Source organism: Lutjanus erythropterus, chromosome 11 (genome assembly GCF_056507025.1).
Source record: "Lutjanus erythropterus isolate fLutEry1 chromosome 11, fLutEry1.hap2, whole genome shotgun sequence".
NCBI lineage: Eukaryota > Metazoa > Chordata > Actinopteri > Lutjaniformes > Lutjanidae > Lutjanus > Lutjanus erythropterus.
In genome coordinates this window covers 8914682-8931729 of record NC_139327.1, presented here as the reverse complement: position 1 = coordinate 8931729, position 17048 = coordinate 8914682, and the positions used below count along the sequence as shown (strand labels likewise).

General features: G+C 39.1%; 1 protein-coding gene across 2 annotated transcripts in view; it reads right to left on the bottom strand.

The window, feature by feature from the left end:
• The window catches only part of opcml (opioid binding protein/cell adhesion molecule-like), a 535516-nt gene that overhangs the window by 142181 nt on the left and 376287 nt on the right, over positions 1–17048 (bottom strand). For both annotated transcript variants that reach the window (XM_084730695.1, XM_084730694.1), the window contains one exon: positions 9884–10119. In XM_084730695.1, the coding sequence (XP_084586821.1) occupies positions 9884–10119 (236 nt within the window). The remainder of the gene's footprint in view (positions 1–9883; positions 10120–17048) is intronic.

The following is a 17048-nucleotide window of genomic DNA, read 5'->3' as shown; positions in this document are numbered from 1 at the left end:
GAAGCAATGCTCCTTGGGTGGGTTTTACAAAATGTTTCAAATTATTTTTTAACAAAATGTCTGACTTGCTAATTAAACAGGAGGGAAACACTGAGAACAACGGCTGCTTTAACAAGTATCTGTTTGTTTCTGGCTTTGCTTCAGGCTAAACTCTGTCCACAATGTTTAACTGTCATTCGAGTAATTAATCTGGAAGTTCATTAGTCTGTTATGGGGATTGGCTTCATGACAAATAAGTCCACAGATTAGATATTTATTTATGAACATATTTAGTTCTATTGAACACTCTCACTTGTACATTTGAGCTCAACTGTTGCAAAACTAGAGAGAGGAGAGTTGAACATGAAGAAACATCTTTGCCTGCTCATAAACATCACTAATGACCTAAATATTTTAGAGCTAACTAGTCACATTTTAATTTTCTACACAGGTCTGTGTGACTATGTGAAAATATTATTGCATAATATAGCCAGCAGATGTCTGGATTTAGAAAAATAACCCAGGAAAAGCACCTCCTGAAACAAATTATTCCGGGCCATGCTGTAGGCACAGCACCTTCATCGCCTTAGGGTTAAAAACAACAGGATTTTTTAGAAGAATGGATGCCTGAAGAAGCAGCCACAATGACCCAGATATCTTCCATACAGCTTGGGAACTGTTTTGAAAGACAGAGGAAGTATACACGCTTAGAAATACAGGTGCTAACTAGAACCAAATATGGTTCTTCTGCTTGTCAAGAATCCTCTTTGATGACTGGTAACCTTTAATAAAGGATCCACTTCTAACAATGTCTGAAATTTCTATTTAGAACCTAACTTAAATAGCTAAACCTAGAACCATCTGTGAAACGTTTCACTCAGAACCCCCTATGAGAGGTTCTACAGAGGACCCTTCTATGGTATAATGGTTCCACTCAGAACCCTCTCTGGGCATTTTAACCAGCACCTTTCCACCTTGTATGGGTGCTAATAAAAATACACCCATGAGTTTCTACCCAGAACCCTTTTATATTTCAAGGGTTTTATCTAGAACCAACCCAGGGGTACCCAGGGTTCTACCGATATATTATGGTACAAAAAACCCTTGACAAACCCTTGACAAAAGAGTTTGGGTGAAGAAAGGTTCTACTTAGAACCCTGTCAGAATTTCACCTAGAATCAAACTTATATAGTTCTACAAAGAACCCTTCAATTATGAAATCCTTCTTATGGTCTGTCTAGAACCTTTCCACCTTCTACGGGTGCTAACAAGAACTCTTATAATTCAAGGATCTCATCTACAATCCATCCACTGGGTTGTACTGAGAGCCTCTTATACTCCAAGGCTTTTATCTAGAACCCACTCACGGGGTTCTACCAAGATAGACCCAGTATATTGTGGTACAAATAATCCTTGATGAACCCTTAGAGTTCTCCAAGGATTTCAACAATCCTTGAGGAAGTCTATCTTCCAAAAAAGGTTTTTTGGATGAAAAAAGGTTCCACCTGGAACCCTTTCAGAGAGTTCAACCTAGAACCTAACATAAATGGTTATACCTAGAACCATCTGTAAAAGGTTTCAAACCCTATGAGATGTTCTACAGAGAATCCTTCAATGGTGTAATGGTTCCACCTTGGATGAAAAGGGGTTCTTAGTTAGACTTACAAATACTGCAGAAGCAAATGGTTCTTTTGGAACTAAGAGTGTACTAGGAATTGAAACAGAACTAAATTTGTAGGTAATTTTTCATTTAATCATTTCAGAAAAGGTCTTCTGAGTGCTATAGAGACCTTTTTACAGGTTATTCCATATTCTACGAGGAACTAAACATCTCCTCACTACCTGACCTGCATGTCATTAGACTGCGAGAGATCAGACGCAAGAGCAGTCCTTTTCCGCTCCGAGGAAAGAGTGCTACCACTGAGTTGTTCTGGCATCTCAGCTGGAAGCTCACTAAACATCAGAGAAGTGGTCAAAGACAAGCTGTCTTGAATAGTAACTGGTTTCATCGTGACAAACCACAGTTGGGGTGAAGCTATAACTGAAGGCAAAATGTTGGGTCCTCCTCCAGAGGCTTCCCTCGGCTTCTCATCATGAAAAAGCATTACAGCCAGGATGGATAGGACAGAGACACAGAGCAGACTGCATGGGGCGAACACTGTGTACGCTCGCTGTGCTGAGAGTTTGAAGCAGCATGTGGTGAAGGGAGGGGGGACAAGTTCAGTTGTTACAGGCCAGCTGAGGCGCGAAGAGGCAGGGGGGCAAAAATAAAATGACAAGCAAAAATTAGTTTGTCTGCTGGCTGAAGATGTTGACTTGTGCTACTGACATCTTGAGGGATTTCAGCAAGTTATTTCTGGCAACACTTGTGACAATAAGAAAGTTTATTTCTGCACTAGTGTCACAGCAACTGCAAGCTGCACAAAACTTCTAGCTGGGAAGATACACTGTATATGTTCAGGCTTTAAAATCTGAAGAAAATCTAACATAACAGATTCATTTATGTACTATTTACTCTTTATGCTAGTGCAATTATATTTAACAATGGCAAAACCACTTGAAAACACCCAATCCAATACATGTATGTATCGAGACTGTGTAATGTTCAGTGAACAGCAGCCACTGAGGCCAAATTTGGCAATTCATGGTGACCCTGGCCACAAATTTCTGCTCATAGACTCTACATTGTGATGATGTTACAGATTTTTAAATCGCTTTTCTCAGTTTTACAAATATCAAACCTCCTTGGATCAAAAATACATTATAGGAGGAGTCCAAATTCACCTTGCTTGCAGTTCAGGGTGTCCTGTCAACAGTTTTACAGACTATTTGTTTATAATGGTGGCCGAGACCTACTTCTTGTTTCTTTTTCTTTTCTTTTTTTTTATCTTTACGGTGTATTATTGTTTCTTGCTTCTGTCTGACCAGAACATCTCATAAAAACAAAAGCAGATTCAGTAAGTTAGCGTAAGGCGGGTCACACCATCCTTGTTAAGTCCAGCTGAAATGAACCCTGGAGCATTTACACCCTTTGTGCTGTTCTTTTGGGTTGGAGTGAATGCCAGACTCAAATCAAACAGCTGCTCTCTGGTCCATATAGAAGGGATGGTCTCAGACCACTGAACTCTGAAGTGGCTCATATGAGCACCTTTCAAACCAATCAGCCTATTCCTGTTGGTGAGTGGTGAACTAGCAATATGAAGTGAGAAATACCTGCATTAGTAAATTGTCTTACGAAATGTTCATATGTGCATTCCTCTAAAGCATTCCTCTACCTGATGGTAGTCTATGATGTACAATCCAGGTAGAAAGTGGATCGTTTGTTGTCTTTTTACCCACTGACAATAGAAACACATTTCTTTGATCAATTTCAAATTGAAAGTCCTGGAGTGTCTAACTGGATGACCAATAAGTGAATATGTCTGCATAACTTCTGCATGAGAAACCAGACCAGCTGGAAAACTGGAACTACTCACATTGATTCGATTCAGGAACCAGATTTTCAGATGTGAATCTGCCCAAGATGAAGTCTCACTGAAGACTGTGCTGTTTGCTATGTTAGGAGGGTAGCTAGCCAGCTTTTGTTTGACAGTTCTGTCGGTATCATACCACTTGGAAAGATAAGTACAAAGCCTTGTCTTGATCTGCTACCATTAGTGCATTACACTGTAAATACAAACTCAATATTTCCTGTATCCATTTCAAATTAAAAGGCCTCTAGCTTATCTGACTGTATGACCAATAAGTGAGCAACATTTCTGCATGACTTGTGGTTACAATTTCAGGACCGTTTGAGTCTTGCCTTTCTGAATACATAAAAAGACAAGCTGGAAAACTGGATCAATGTATCATCCTTGCATTAGTTCGATCCAAGAACTGGACCTTCAGGTGTGAACCTGCCCTAAGAGTCCCATCTCAAGATGAAGTTCCACTTCACAAGATTGTGCTGTTGTGGTGGTGTTTCAGGGCTACTCAATCAGAGGGAAACAACAAGGCTTTTTGCTCATTAAATAAACAGAACCAGAGTCTTTAAAGTTGGGATCAGAGTGTAACTACCACTTGATGTTGATGCAGAGTCCTTGGCTCCTTCTCCACCACCTCTAGTCCTTGGAATACATACGCTATGCATTACAAAGCACTTTAAGATATTATTCTTTGTTGTAGTACGGCTTAACTGCAGTCGGTCCACTCCCTGTGCAGTCACCATGGAAGCAGATGCCCTATATTCCTGAGGGTATCAGCTGACAAGGTCACCAGGCTGATTGATGCTAGCCTCCAGAGTCCTTCTCTGTGTACAGGTTCAACAGCAATCTCCATTTCTGAGGTGCTAGAAAGGAGAGCGCCTGCGGGGACAAAAGGCACCACTAACATCCCCCATGGACCTTCTGATCTGTCTTTGCCATAAAGGTGGCTGTACTGTACTGTATTCGTTCATTTGTAACTCCACGGTGTGACAGAAATCCATGCCCCCTCCTATAAAATGCTGCCACAACACAAAAACTCTCACAAAGTTTAACAAGTGGCAGCAGTTGTATGACTGTATTCATCATGTTGGGTACTGCTAGCATGTGTGTAATCAGGCCAGAGCAGCATTACACCACTGTTGGGCATAGAACGAGTGCCAGCATGGGAGAAATACTGGGCCATGCTATTTCCCTGCATGTCTGTCCCTCTACCCAAATAAACAGCAGCACTGCCTACATAAATATCACAGTCTACTTCACCACATGGCCCCTTTCATTATGCATTGCACTCTTATACAGAAGCCATACAGAAATACAGAACAAAGGGCGATATGAAAGTCTCCACTTGCATTGTAAAAAGAGCCGCTCTTATATCTCTTCAAATGTTTTTTTCTGCCCGAGGACACTCGATCTCAAAGCCTATCTGAAGGAGATTTTAATCCAGAACTTGAGAGAGCTGAGAAATAGATTATACAGCTAGCTTCCCCATTTATATTAGCAAAAATACCTCTTCAAAAACATCCATTCTATTTAAATATGACAAATAAATATGTTATATATGTTACAATTATAGAGACAGACTCATTCTGCATGTAACCCATCCTATTATTAGGAGCAGTAGATAGAGCGCCTGGGGACCACTGGGGTTATTAACAGGAGAATTTAAGTATACATGTTTTTAATAGTGGGGAACCTGGAGCACCTGGAGGAAAACCATGCAGGCATGGGAAGAACATCCAAACTCGACACAGAACGGCTGAGTTATAGGATGTCGCTGACCCCAGCAAGATAAAATAACACATTGAAACTCACAGAGAATTGTTATCTGGCACGTATCTGGTTTAGTTAGCTAACTAATTACTCATTTTGATGCTCCAGTCCAGTTCAGTGTACTAGCTAAACTACACTAACTAACTGAACCAGCATTTGTTTTCATTAGACATTCCAGTATAAAGACCAATAAGTAATATCAACCATTTAAGAAGCCAAGAACTCATAAAAATCATCTCAAAATACACCTCAAGAAATGTAACAGCCACCTCACTGATGATTAAACCAACAAACCAGCACAAATATGACAGTTACCAAACATAAGCCACCATGTTCTGAACAGGCACAGTACAAACACCTACAATGCTGATTTATTTAGTAGTTTCTTAGTTTGTGGTTTGCTGCTGTGTTCCAGCTATAATAGGCATGATGGGAAATATGGGGAGTCATTACAATGCTCTCTGCAGCACATGCAGCAGACTATGCATCACAGCTGAGCAGATGGAGGAGCTAAGTTGCTAACTAGCTTGTGAAATACACTGCTGAAAAGTGAAGTCACCTCATCATTTTCCCCTTTCAGTAAAATTAAAATATAACTGTGTCCCCGACTGCTTGTTATGTAACTGAGGTATCTAGACAGCTTTTGTTTGCCGGTACAGTCAGTAATGTACCAGCTGGAAAGTTAAGTACAAAGCCTCGTTTTGGTCCGCTGCTGTTTACCCTGTTAGAGTGACTACATTACGCTGTGCCCGTATCCATTTCCAATTAAAAGTCCTCTCTCATTTCAGTGGACAAAACCCCTTAATTTCTTATCAAGGCTTTTATGGAGAAATATTTGAAATTACATGCCTTGAAAAAATTTGAAAAGTTTTATGTCAGTCCAACCCTACAAGTAAGGCTGGAAATATACTTGCTTTTAAGTATGAGTTCCCATTCGCACCCCTATGAGACCCTACACTTCATGGCTGCCTCGCATATCCTGCATCCTGAAAATGTCTAAAATTCTGTAAACTGTTTAAATCCAATGTATTTCTTGTCATGAAAAGTTATTCAAGATTTTATGGGCTGGTAAAGTTGCTACAAATGTATCTGTGCAACCCCAAAACATATGGTCATCTGAGCAGGTGCATGACAAGCTGTGAACAAACAGTGTTCAATATACCTGATCATGTAGCTAAGATCCTAAATAAGACTAGAGCATATTTTATGTCTGGTTACCGATATTAAATAGTTTGGACTTGTCTGTCATTTAAAATGTTATTATGAAGGAAAAACCATTCACTTTGTATCATTTCTTTAATGATTAATCAGTTTCTTGAAATTTGTATTCTTACTTGCTTAACTTGCATAATGCTTGTTGGGGCAGGTGCATCCCTCCTCTGGTGTAACAACACAAAGCACTAGCACCAGTGTTTTGTTGGTGTATCAAAGCCCGGCTTCACCCTTTCTGCAGATTTCATGGCGGCTCTTAGTTTCGAGTGTGAGCTCACAGCATCCAGATGGCTGGGTTATTCAAGGTCAGGAGAACGGACAGATAAAATCCATGGGAAAGTATAATTGGGAAGTACTTTCTTGTCTTTGCAAGAATATGCTTGTCTATTGTTTGATTCAAACCATGGCCTGATGCTTCACTCCATCAATTAAAAGTTAATGAGATATCATCGTGAATTATACAGTGTGAAAAATACTCAGTGTTAATTATGATTTCTTGAAAGTGAATAAAAAAGACAATTTATTCTCAAAGAAATACAAAAAATGTTCTTTTCTTTTCTACACTCATATTAAATGGAACAATCTGTGTCCACTTGGGTCGCGGGCAGTCTTTCTTGGATATTGTGTATTCTCTTTGTGATTCTGTGTGAGATATCTGTTTGATTATATGTCAATTTATTCCAGCTGCATGATCTAAACCTCCAATCCAGAGTCTGGGCGGTGGTGCTAATTGTTTGTGGAAAGTCACCACAAAGGAAATAGATTTCATCATAAGAGATAACAAAAGTCCTGGTGCCGACAGTTGATTTAGGAAAACTTTGCAATGAAACTGAGCTGGGATATTTTTTGACGTACTGTGTCCTAAATCAATATCTATCAGCAATCCGAAATTAAATCGAGATTGAATCCTGGTTTCATCGGCAGGTCTAATGCCTGCTGAATTCCATCTAATCACACCAGACTTATTTGATTTGACTGAAGACTCGCACCGGTCAAATCCAGCAAGAGCGACTTGGATTTACAGCTCTCTACCTGTGTAAATGAGTACCCATACTGCAAAATAAACAGCACACAACACGGTTGGAGCACCAATCTTGATTGACACCTGTGCTGTCAAAGTCAGGTGATGTAATAAAAAGAGAAAGTCTGTTGATGGAGGAGGTGGGGTGGATGGATGGGTCAGACCCAGAGTCAAAGATGACTTAAACACAATATCCATAAGTTATGTATGGGAACTTATAGTTTTGTGGCCTAAACCTACCCAAGTAGCTTTAGTGCCTTTATTTTTAAAGTCTACCTGGATGTTGCTTATTTATTAAGCAGATGCTATTTATCTCCATGGTGGAATAGCCTGTATGGCTATTTATAACCAGGTATATATAGCCTAGCATGGCTGAGACAAGCACCTAGGATTCGCTATTTGCACCACAAGTGTAAATATGCAGTGTGGCAATTTAAATGTGCATGGCAAACCACGATCTTTTCCTAAGACTAACCAAGTAGTTTTGTTTCCACCCGGGGTTGGAATAAGCCAATGTTACTATTGACATCCACAGTGATATACCCAATGAGGCTATTTACACCAAAGTATATAAAGCATAGCATGGCAGACTCATGCACCCAGGTGTCCATAGCCAATAATGCTATTTATGCCCAGGGTGTAAATAAGTAATGTGGCCATTCACAAACACACAACAAACCATCATCTTTTCCTAAACCTAACCATGTAGTTTTGTTGCCTGAACTTACCCAAGTTGCATTAGTGCCTTCATTGTAAAGGTCTACCTGAATGTTGCATATTTATTTGGCAGGCATATTCATTAGGCTGTTTGAACCTGGAATAGAATAACCAATGTGCCTATTCCTGCTTGAGGTGGAATAGCCAATGTGGTTATCCCAGGCCAATAATACTATCGACACTCAGGGTGTAAATAGGCTAAATATGCTAGTTACTAGAGTTGGGCAATATGCTAAAATTTTCCAAGCGATCATCGTCAGCCCATCCATTGGCGATCGGCGATACCATTGTCCCCCTACCCACCTTTTCCCAACTTCTCAGGTCTCAGCTGGGAGATGTGCACAAGCGGCGAATTCACTATGTTACACATGCTGTATACGTTCACTATGTCCAGTGGACAAAATAAACTCATAAAGTGTCTACAAATTATGTTTGTATGCTTATTTTCCATTTAAAATGGAGAAATAAAAACCGTTCACCTTATGAATTAAAGTTTCTCTCTTTTGCCGAACTAATACAAGCTTAATTGGTTTGTCAACGCCTCGGAAAACACACTTTATTTAAATGTAAACTGCAATGTAAAAACGTAAAACTCACCAAAACCGTCTTTGTTAATCTGTCTATTCTTCCAACAATCACGAACTCTGGTTTGATCAAAATAAATCCTCACTTTACTGCGTGGAAAGAGTTTGAAGAGCCTGACTCTGCAGAGGGTTTTCCTCTCACTCGTCACCCAGCTTAGCACACTCATGGTCAGCTGAGTGGGTGTGTACTGCGCCGCTGGATGAGAGCGCAGTACAGAGCAGATGCTGTCACTCTGCAGACTGTTACATTAGCAGAATAAAATTACAAATATCGCCCTAAAAATCGGGCAAAAAAGCAATTGTGATGGATTCAGCCCATCGTCAACAGACGATATAGTCGTCCAATTGCCCAACCCTACTGGTTACATAATCTTTACCAAAACTAAGCCACATAATTTTATTACATTTTTTTTAATTAAAAACTGAAAATAGTCAAGTATGTTGAAAAGGTAGGTTAAGTCTTTTTCTAATGACCTATAATCCCACACTGGACTCAAAATGTAGTCTCATAAGACAAGACTCAAACTCTGCTTTTCTACAGAAGAGTCCTGCGCTCAAAAAATGCCCCACAGAATTCTTTCCCACATGTATACGTGTATGTATACACATATTTGTTTTTTAGTTTTGTGTGTATTATGAAGGAACTTGCTGTATAACCCCATGTTGTATAATGATAATTAATTTCCTTGAATCCTTGAATCCATCCTGTTCAAGAATTCAAGGCTAACCCATCCACCACAACATCTTATTTATACACACCTTTTTGCTCTTAAGAACTAAACTAAGTGGGTCAGGTGTGAATAACCAAAGAGCAGTCATGTACCTCTTCTCACCTTAGTTAAAATGGAGACTGTGTATTTATTGACTTTATTGCTAAATTGACCTTGGAGCCCTGCATATGCATTTTATATAGCAGTTTTCTGGTCTATCAACCACTGAAAGCACTTAACAACTATATGTCACATTCACATATATTGCAATTTGTGGTTCAGTATCTCGCACAAAGCTATCGAAAAATCGACCTTCTGATTACTGCATGACCCGCTGTACCTCCTGAGCTACAGTCGCTCCAGATGGGAGCCAGAATGTGTTGCTGTGGCTAAATACAGTCGTGACAGAGCCGGGGGAGGTCTTACCTTGAACGATGAGATGTACTTTTGTGGATTTTGGTTTCTTGTTTGTGAGGATGGAGCAGACGTAGGGCCCTTCATCGTGGACGTCCACATTTTGGATCTTGATGCTGTACTCTGTGACCGCTGTGTTCTCCATCAGGATGACGCGGGGGTCCAGGGACCACTTCTCACTTCCTGCAAATAGAATGGTGGTGCGGTTGAGCCACGCCACTCGAGATACTTTGCTGTCCACGTTGCATCTGTAAGGAAGAAAAACAGAAAATACAAAGGACACGTTAGAGATTTAGGTCTTCAGCTCAGTGCTTTGTCTCTGCTTCATAAAACCTCTAAGAAAAACACAGCTCAAGAATATTTCAAAATGGGATAATTTTGACATCCAGCTGCATCTGATGAGGTGCTACGAAAGGTGAAATTGCTCTATAGAAGGTACAGTTGTGATTGTGGTCGTGGGATTTTGATGAGAAGGCAGTTTTTTAACAGAGTGTCCTGTAAAAACGCCAGATTTTATTCTTTGGTATAAATATGAAATACAAGTTGTTAAGACTTAAGACCTGCAGCTGTTCCTCAGTACAATGTGAAAACGTTTTGTGAACTTGCTTCTGTCTTGTGGAATGGAGGAAAAACAACTTACACAGTTTAATCCTGGTTTAAATTATACATAACTCTATACACAGTAAAATATCATTATCAGCAATATTACATATCTTTGTAACATTTTTCAATTCTGTTTGGTCAATAACAGCATTCTAAGAACTGTTATGTCTTTCTAGCAGATTGTTGCTATGTATAACAAACTGTTGCTATGAAGAACAGACCATTGCTATGGACGCAGCTCTGATTATAGATACTTGAGGAGCAATACATTATTTTTAAATCCATAAAATCATTTTGAAATCAATATCTTTGTTCAAAATATTGACTTTTTTGTCAAGTAACCGTGTATGAAGTGCAATAAATGTACAGTGAGCAGGTCATTATTGCTAAATAAACCCCCTCAGGATGATTCAAGTCCTGCAACACCCTGTCAGGGATTATTTTGCAATATTAACCTTCCCATTGTACATTATCCCTTATATATCATATCACAAAGTCATTGTAATTAGATAAGTGTGGTAGTTTAAAGTCATCAACTTAATTGTCACTTTTACAGTTTATAATCATGAGTTGACCAAATGCCCAACGTATTGCTGGCTTACATCATCGAATTATATTGTTTAGATATAAAAAAAATAGCCTACTAGCATACAGAATGCACTGTATATGAAGGCTGTATTTGGCTCCAGTGTTCAAATCAAGAGCACTTAAACTGAGACCAAATCCAGAGTGTATCGAAACCAAGACAAGACCAAGAATTCATGGAGTGGAGGCAAAGTCGAGACCAAGTCAAGACTGAGTGCTGTCACGTCTCAAGATCTTTTGAGGGAGTAGTAACTTGGATTGTAGTGTTTATGTTGGCGCTAAGGTTGCCAGGTCTGTGTGACAAAGCCAATCCAATGGCCCATAAGACTGGCACTGGCAAGCAGAGAGCATAGGCACAATGTATTTGTGTGTACGAGCTGGTTTGGTAGGGTTTAGGTGTAAATAAATGATGTATGGATGTGTATTTACAGAAATTATTAATGCAATTTGCAAGCTAAATATGTCCACCCAAACAGTGGACAAAATATTCATCCTGTGGCATCACTAAAAATAGCCCAGTTCCACGGAAATAACACAGGCCTGGCAACCCTGATTGGAGCTGACACGAGCAAATGTATATATTACATACATATATAACAAACCTATATCCACATACTACCATCTGCTTTGTTTCAGACACTGATTTGCAGATGAACTCTTTGTGGTTTAAGAAGATAAAATTTATTGCAGAAGATCTGCAAGACCGATTTAGCAACATCTTAACTGGTCTTGAAATGAAACCTCTTTGTCCTCTGAGTCCTCTTTGTCAGAGACTGAGAAAAGACCAAGAAAAATGTGGTCAAGACCAAGTCAAGACCAAGACCTTTAAGAAGTGCTCTTGAGACTGGTCTCAGAAGCAAGGCAAACCTTGAGTACTACAACACTAATATTCGTCAATCAGCCTTTCAAGCCACATGTGTCAGTCCAGGTCTGAAAATAACTTCCATTACTAACTTAAAAAAGCTGCTGCTCCTCATACGGCATATGGCTTATTTAACATTTATCATATGGTTGGAACTTCTAAGTTGGACATACGTGTAGGCAAAAACAACAACAACAAAAAAAATAAATAAATAAAATTTTGGAGTCGTGTTTATGTCCACCTAATAAATGTCACTCCAATAATCACTCTCTTTTAGCTCTGCTTGTTGTCTCAACTCCTGAGGGAAATCTCTGGCTCTTTAGCTGCTAAATGCTTCACTTTGTTTACCAGCTAGTCTTTAACTGTGTCTCTCTGCTGTTTGTTGCTAAGCGTGTGGTTTCAGAGATTTTTCTCTGAAAACAGCTGTCTTCTGTGGCCGAAAATGACGTCACGATGGTGGCGGGAGTGAACCAAAACAGTCTGTAAAGTTCCAGAGCTCACAAAATTCAGATTCAGCAGACGAGTCTTGGAAGACTTATCAGCGGAATGAGCCCCCGTCGCAATTTAAAGTTCTCCTGAGTCCTCCTTGAGAAGTTGAACTCAGGCAAAATTTGTCACTGACTTGTAATGACACACGCGTCATCCTTTAGATCACATCACTCAAGACATGAGAGCTCTCTTTAATGAGCAGCAAACGTATTCACTGCACAAGCACTACACAGAAGTTCATATCAGGATGTGACACGCAGTCCCAGTGATCCAGCGAACACAGATCATGTGCATGCCGGCACTGCCTTCCACCTCGATGCCAAAAAAGATCAAGAGGGTAACAGGTGAAAAAAACAAAGAAAAACAGATGTTTCTGTGCCTCACGTTCCATCAAAATGACACACAATATGCATACCATAAAATCAAAATAGAACGTTCTCTATCTGTTGAAATACAACCTATACCAACTAAATTACCCGGCAGTTTATAACCACTTTAAGATAAAATTTGTGAAGACATTGGTTAGCGTCAGAGCTTAATACATGTGAACATTTTTCTTTCGGAATCGGTTCCAAAATGATACTGTCAGAACAAAACCATACGTTAGGAGTGTATTTACACGTTGTGATAAGTGATGAGAAGAAAGCTTGTGTATATTATGAATGAATTTAACATTTCAGTCCAAATGCATCAAATACAGCAGCCTGGTTAGCGCTTCTATGCTTCAAAGTATGACGCTGTAGGTACCCCTCCGGTGGCATTTCTTTAGGTGGTCCCAGTGTCATGTTTTCATTTGGTGTCAAAGTCAGCTGGTATATAAGAAGTGGACAGGACTTTGACCCAGGAGACCAAGGCTCATGTTGTGTCTGAAACCCAAAGTCAAACTTTACTTCATTTAAACTTATATGACATCTGTCACTTGTGTCATGGGTCCTCAACAGGTAGTGTGGGACCCTATGTCCTCAGCGACTGAATTTTCATTTCTGGGTGAACTATCCCTTTAACTCACCACATAGTCCTTTTTTTATTTAGTCTTGTAGCTAATAGTGCAAAAATATAAGAAATTGAGAAATTCTTTGGAAAAAGAGGTCCAAACTGTACAAACAGCGAGTGAAAACATCACTTCACAGTTATAACCCTTAGTAGCCTTTAGTAGATTGACAAAACATTTTTTCATTTCACAGTGTAGTTGTAATGAGTATTTAATTTTCTCTGAAGACTAATCCAAAAAACCCTTTATAAAATATAATTCTTATTTAGCTTAGCCTGACATGCTATGGTTGAGACAAGTTTACCAGTGCTTGAGCAGTGTTCCCGCCTTTTTAAACCAGGAAGTGAGACAGGGATCGTTAGGGTATAGCTAACCAAGACAAACAAAGACATTTTTACATGAACATTTTTTTCTGTTTTTTCTTTTTTTTTTTGGAAAGACATGACTTGTTGCAATTGTCAAGAACGAAATTGATCACAGAGTTCACAGTTTTAGATCACAGTTTTAGTTTGAAGTACAGGACCCCTGACCAACCTGCTGTATTTCATGAGCTGGTAGTGAGACTGTGTTGAATATGTGTGTTATAGTAATACAATATTACATACAAAGGTATTTACAACAACTAAAAACACTAAATTCTCATTCTGCATGTCATCTGACACCAGTGACAACACACAGATTGTGCACAACAATTACCACATTAAGACTTTTGATCTAATTCATAAAGCCAGGTTAAAACAACAACACCAGCTGGATCATTTGCTGTATTCGTCCAAATGCAAGTCTTTTTTCTGCCAGGAAACAACAGAATATAAATATAACATAAAAGACTCAGAATGCACTGGAGTATTTACACCACTTTAAAGCAGCATTTGGCAGAACATTTACTGATAGTATCAGTATGAAAGAATGGAAAGGCATTTCAGTTCTGTGTGCCAGTTCTTTTTTTTTTTTTTTTTTTTTTTTATTAATGGATGTTATAAATTTGGCATGAGTTTGCACAAACTGTGAAAAGAGTCTTTTAAATCCAAAACACCCTGCAGTTGAAGTAAGCTCACAGATGTGGGCAGATGAATTCAGAGCAGAAAGCATCAGCGCCCGGCTGATTAGTCTGCAGGTCTCAGCTCAACTTATCACATGCGGTCCATACACACATGTAGCACGCCAGGCGGGGGGCTTCACACGCCCAGCAGTGTTTGCTAACCCCAGAGTCACACACACACACACACACACACACACACACACACACACACACACACACACACACACACACACACAATGTTCACAGTAAATAGAGCAAAACAAGAAATTTCAGGTTCACAGATTAACACGTCTCGGCCAAAACTAATGTGTGCAGTCTGTGTGTGGTGCTGAATGCAGGGGATATGGAGGTGTGAGGGGAATTTGAAGGAATGAGGCTGTAAATGGAAGCGGACTACCAGAACTCACTATAAGGAACCTGATTGACAGAAAAGAAAGCTAAAGGGAGCACGTATGAAGGGAGGTGAATCAAACAGGAGCTACTATCAATCTGACAATTACCATGGAGATGAAAAAAATGACCCAAATACAGGGATATTTTTAAGGTTTTAGCTTGATTAATAATTAGGATAACTTAAATCAGCTATCACAATATTGGGAAACTTATAATGCAGTTGTAATACTATTCACTATTTATTATTTTGTACCAAATTGTTTTGGCGCAGCAATCTGTCATATAACCTAACTAACTAAAGCAGACAGCCAGCTCTCACTAAATGGCACATATTATCAGAACGCCCTTTTCGGTTTTGTGTGCCCTGACTTTTGACTTTCTGCAGTGCAGTCATTTTATGTGTGAATGTCATAGACAAAGAAATGTCAGGTGATGTAGTATAAAGAGCGACTAGATCGGCGCACAGAGGAGGTAGGTTGGACAGATAAGTCACTCAGGAGGAGACCACAGTTCAACATTAACTTAGTTTAATTTACATAACATACATTAGGTGCATCATGTACATCAAGATTACATAATGTATGTCACGTACGCAACATAAATTAACATACTAAGCTTACTGTGTGAGTACCTGGTACCGGTAATGTGCTTTTCAGTAAGTAAAATGTGTCAATATCTGTTGTCGTGCTGAAGGAAAATCCTCATTGGGTAACTAATACTGCATGTGTTGTGTTCATTGATTCATTGCAGTTTATACATGCATGTTTATTAAAAATAAAAAAAAGAATTATCCAAAATTCTTCTTTTACTGTTATGATCAAAACGATAGAACTGAAGTTCATCTCTAAGACTGTTCTGTCAATAGTTTTCCAATAATAATACTATAATATAGAGGTGTAACGATTCACTCATGCACTCAGGTCTGTATCGGTAAAAAGCTGAACGGGAAGCCGAAAAAAAAAAAAAAATCATTGCAGCACTAGCGTATCAATGCATCTGACTAGGATGCACATATGTTTCAATTTTTGGCATCAAGGAACAATGGCTGTAACTTTCCTCTGTTTTCTCTTCCCCCTGCCTCTGCCTGTGCCGCTCTCGCTGGATGCCGGCTGCCTCACTCACACAAAACAAGAGCTTCCATAAAAGAGACAGTGAAAGAACAGACATCGCACCGCGCAAGTGTGGAATAAGTTTGGGCTTCATAATAAAGATGAGAAACGCTGCTGCTTTCTCCTGACCCATGTAGCATCACTGTTCCTCCACACCACACTTCCTCTACGCAGTCAGATTCAATCATAACCACAGAACTCTTCAGATGAAACAGAGCAGCAGATCATCTTACTGCAAAAACAGATTTGAAACAGTTTCACAGTTTGTTCAGGGATTCTCATTCAGGCTACAGTATCTCATTTACACATGGGATTCCTAATCAGATGTTAACACCACTATAATGTCCCCTTCTCTCTGTCTCTCCTTTTACTGGATTTAGTAAAACTATCAGGATTTCTTCTTGCAATGAATAGTACCCTACAAACATATCATTGACAGAATAAGAACATAAAGATCACATTGCATTGTGACAGGGCTGAATCATATAGTACGTATAGTAAGCTGTTTAAAAAATTCCAAAGATGCATCATATAATTGAGAATGTATCAAGATGCATATTGTATCAACTCAGTCAGTGACATGCTTGTTTATTTTGTTTCTATTTTTATATATCCTCCTATTTACAGTGCTTGTTTACTTATTCATTATTTACTGATTTTGTTTATGCTTGTTCTATTTTGCTATCCACTTTTCTGCTGTAACACGGCAAATTTCCCTGTTGTGGGATTAATAAAGCAATATCTTATCTCATCTCATTTTATCTCATCTTATCTTACAAATTTTGCAACTTCTGAATAAATGGGTTTCAATTAACAACCTCCGGTTTAATCACCACCAACATCTGGTTTAAACGCTGCCCATTCAGAGTACAAGTATGGATACAGATGCAGATAATGGGGCATTTACTCATCCCTATATGTAACTTACGTTATGTAACATATTTATTTGAACCCAAACACAATCTTTTCCTGAACTTAATCAAGTAGTTTTTATGTCTAAACTTAACCAAACTGCAATCATTTCACAGCGTTAACCACAATGGAGATCATTGAAGGTCAGCTGACTCCACAGAAATTAATGTGAAAGATCTGTGCAAAAAGCA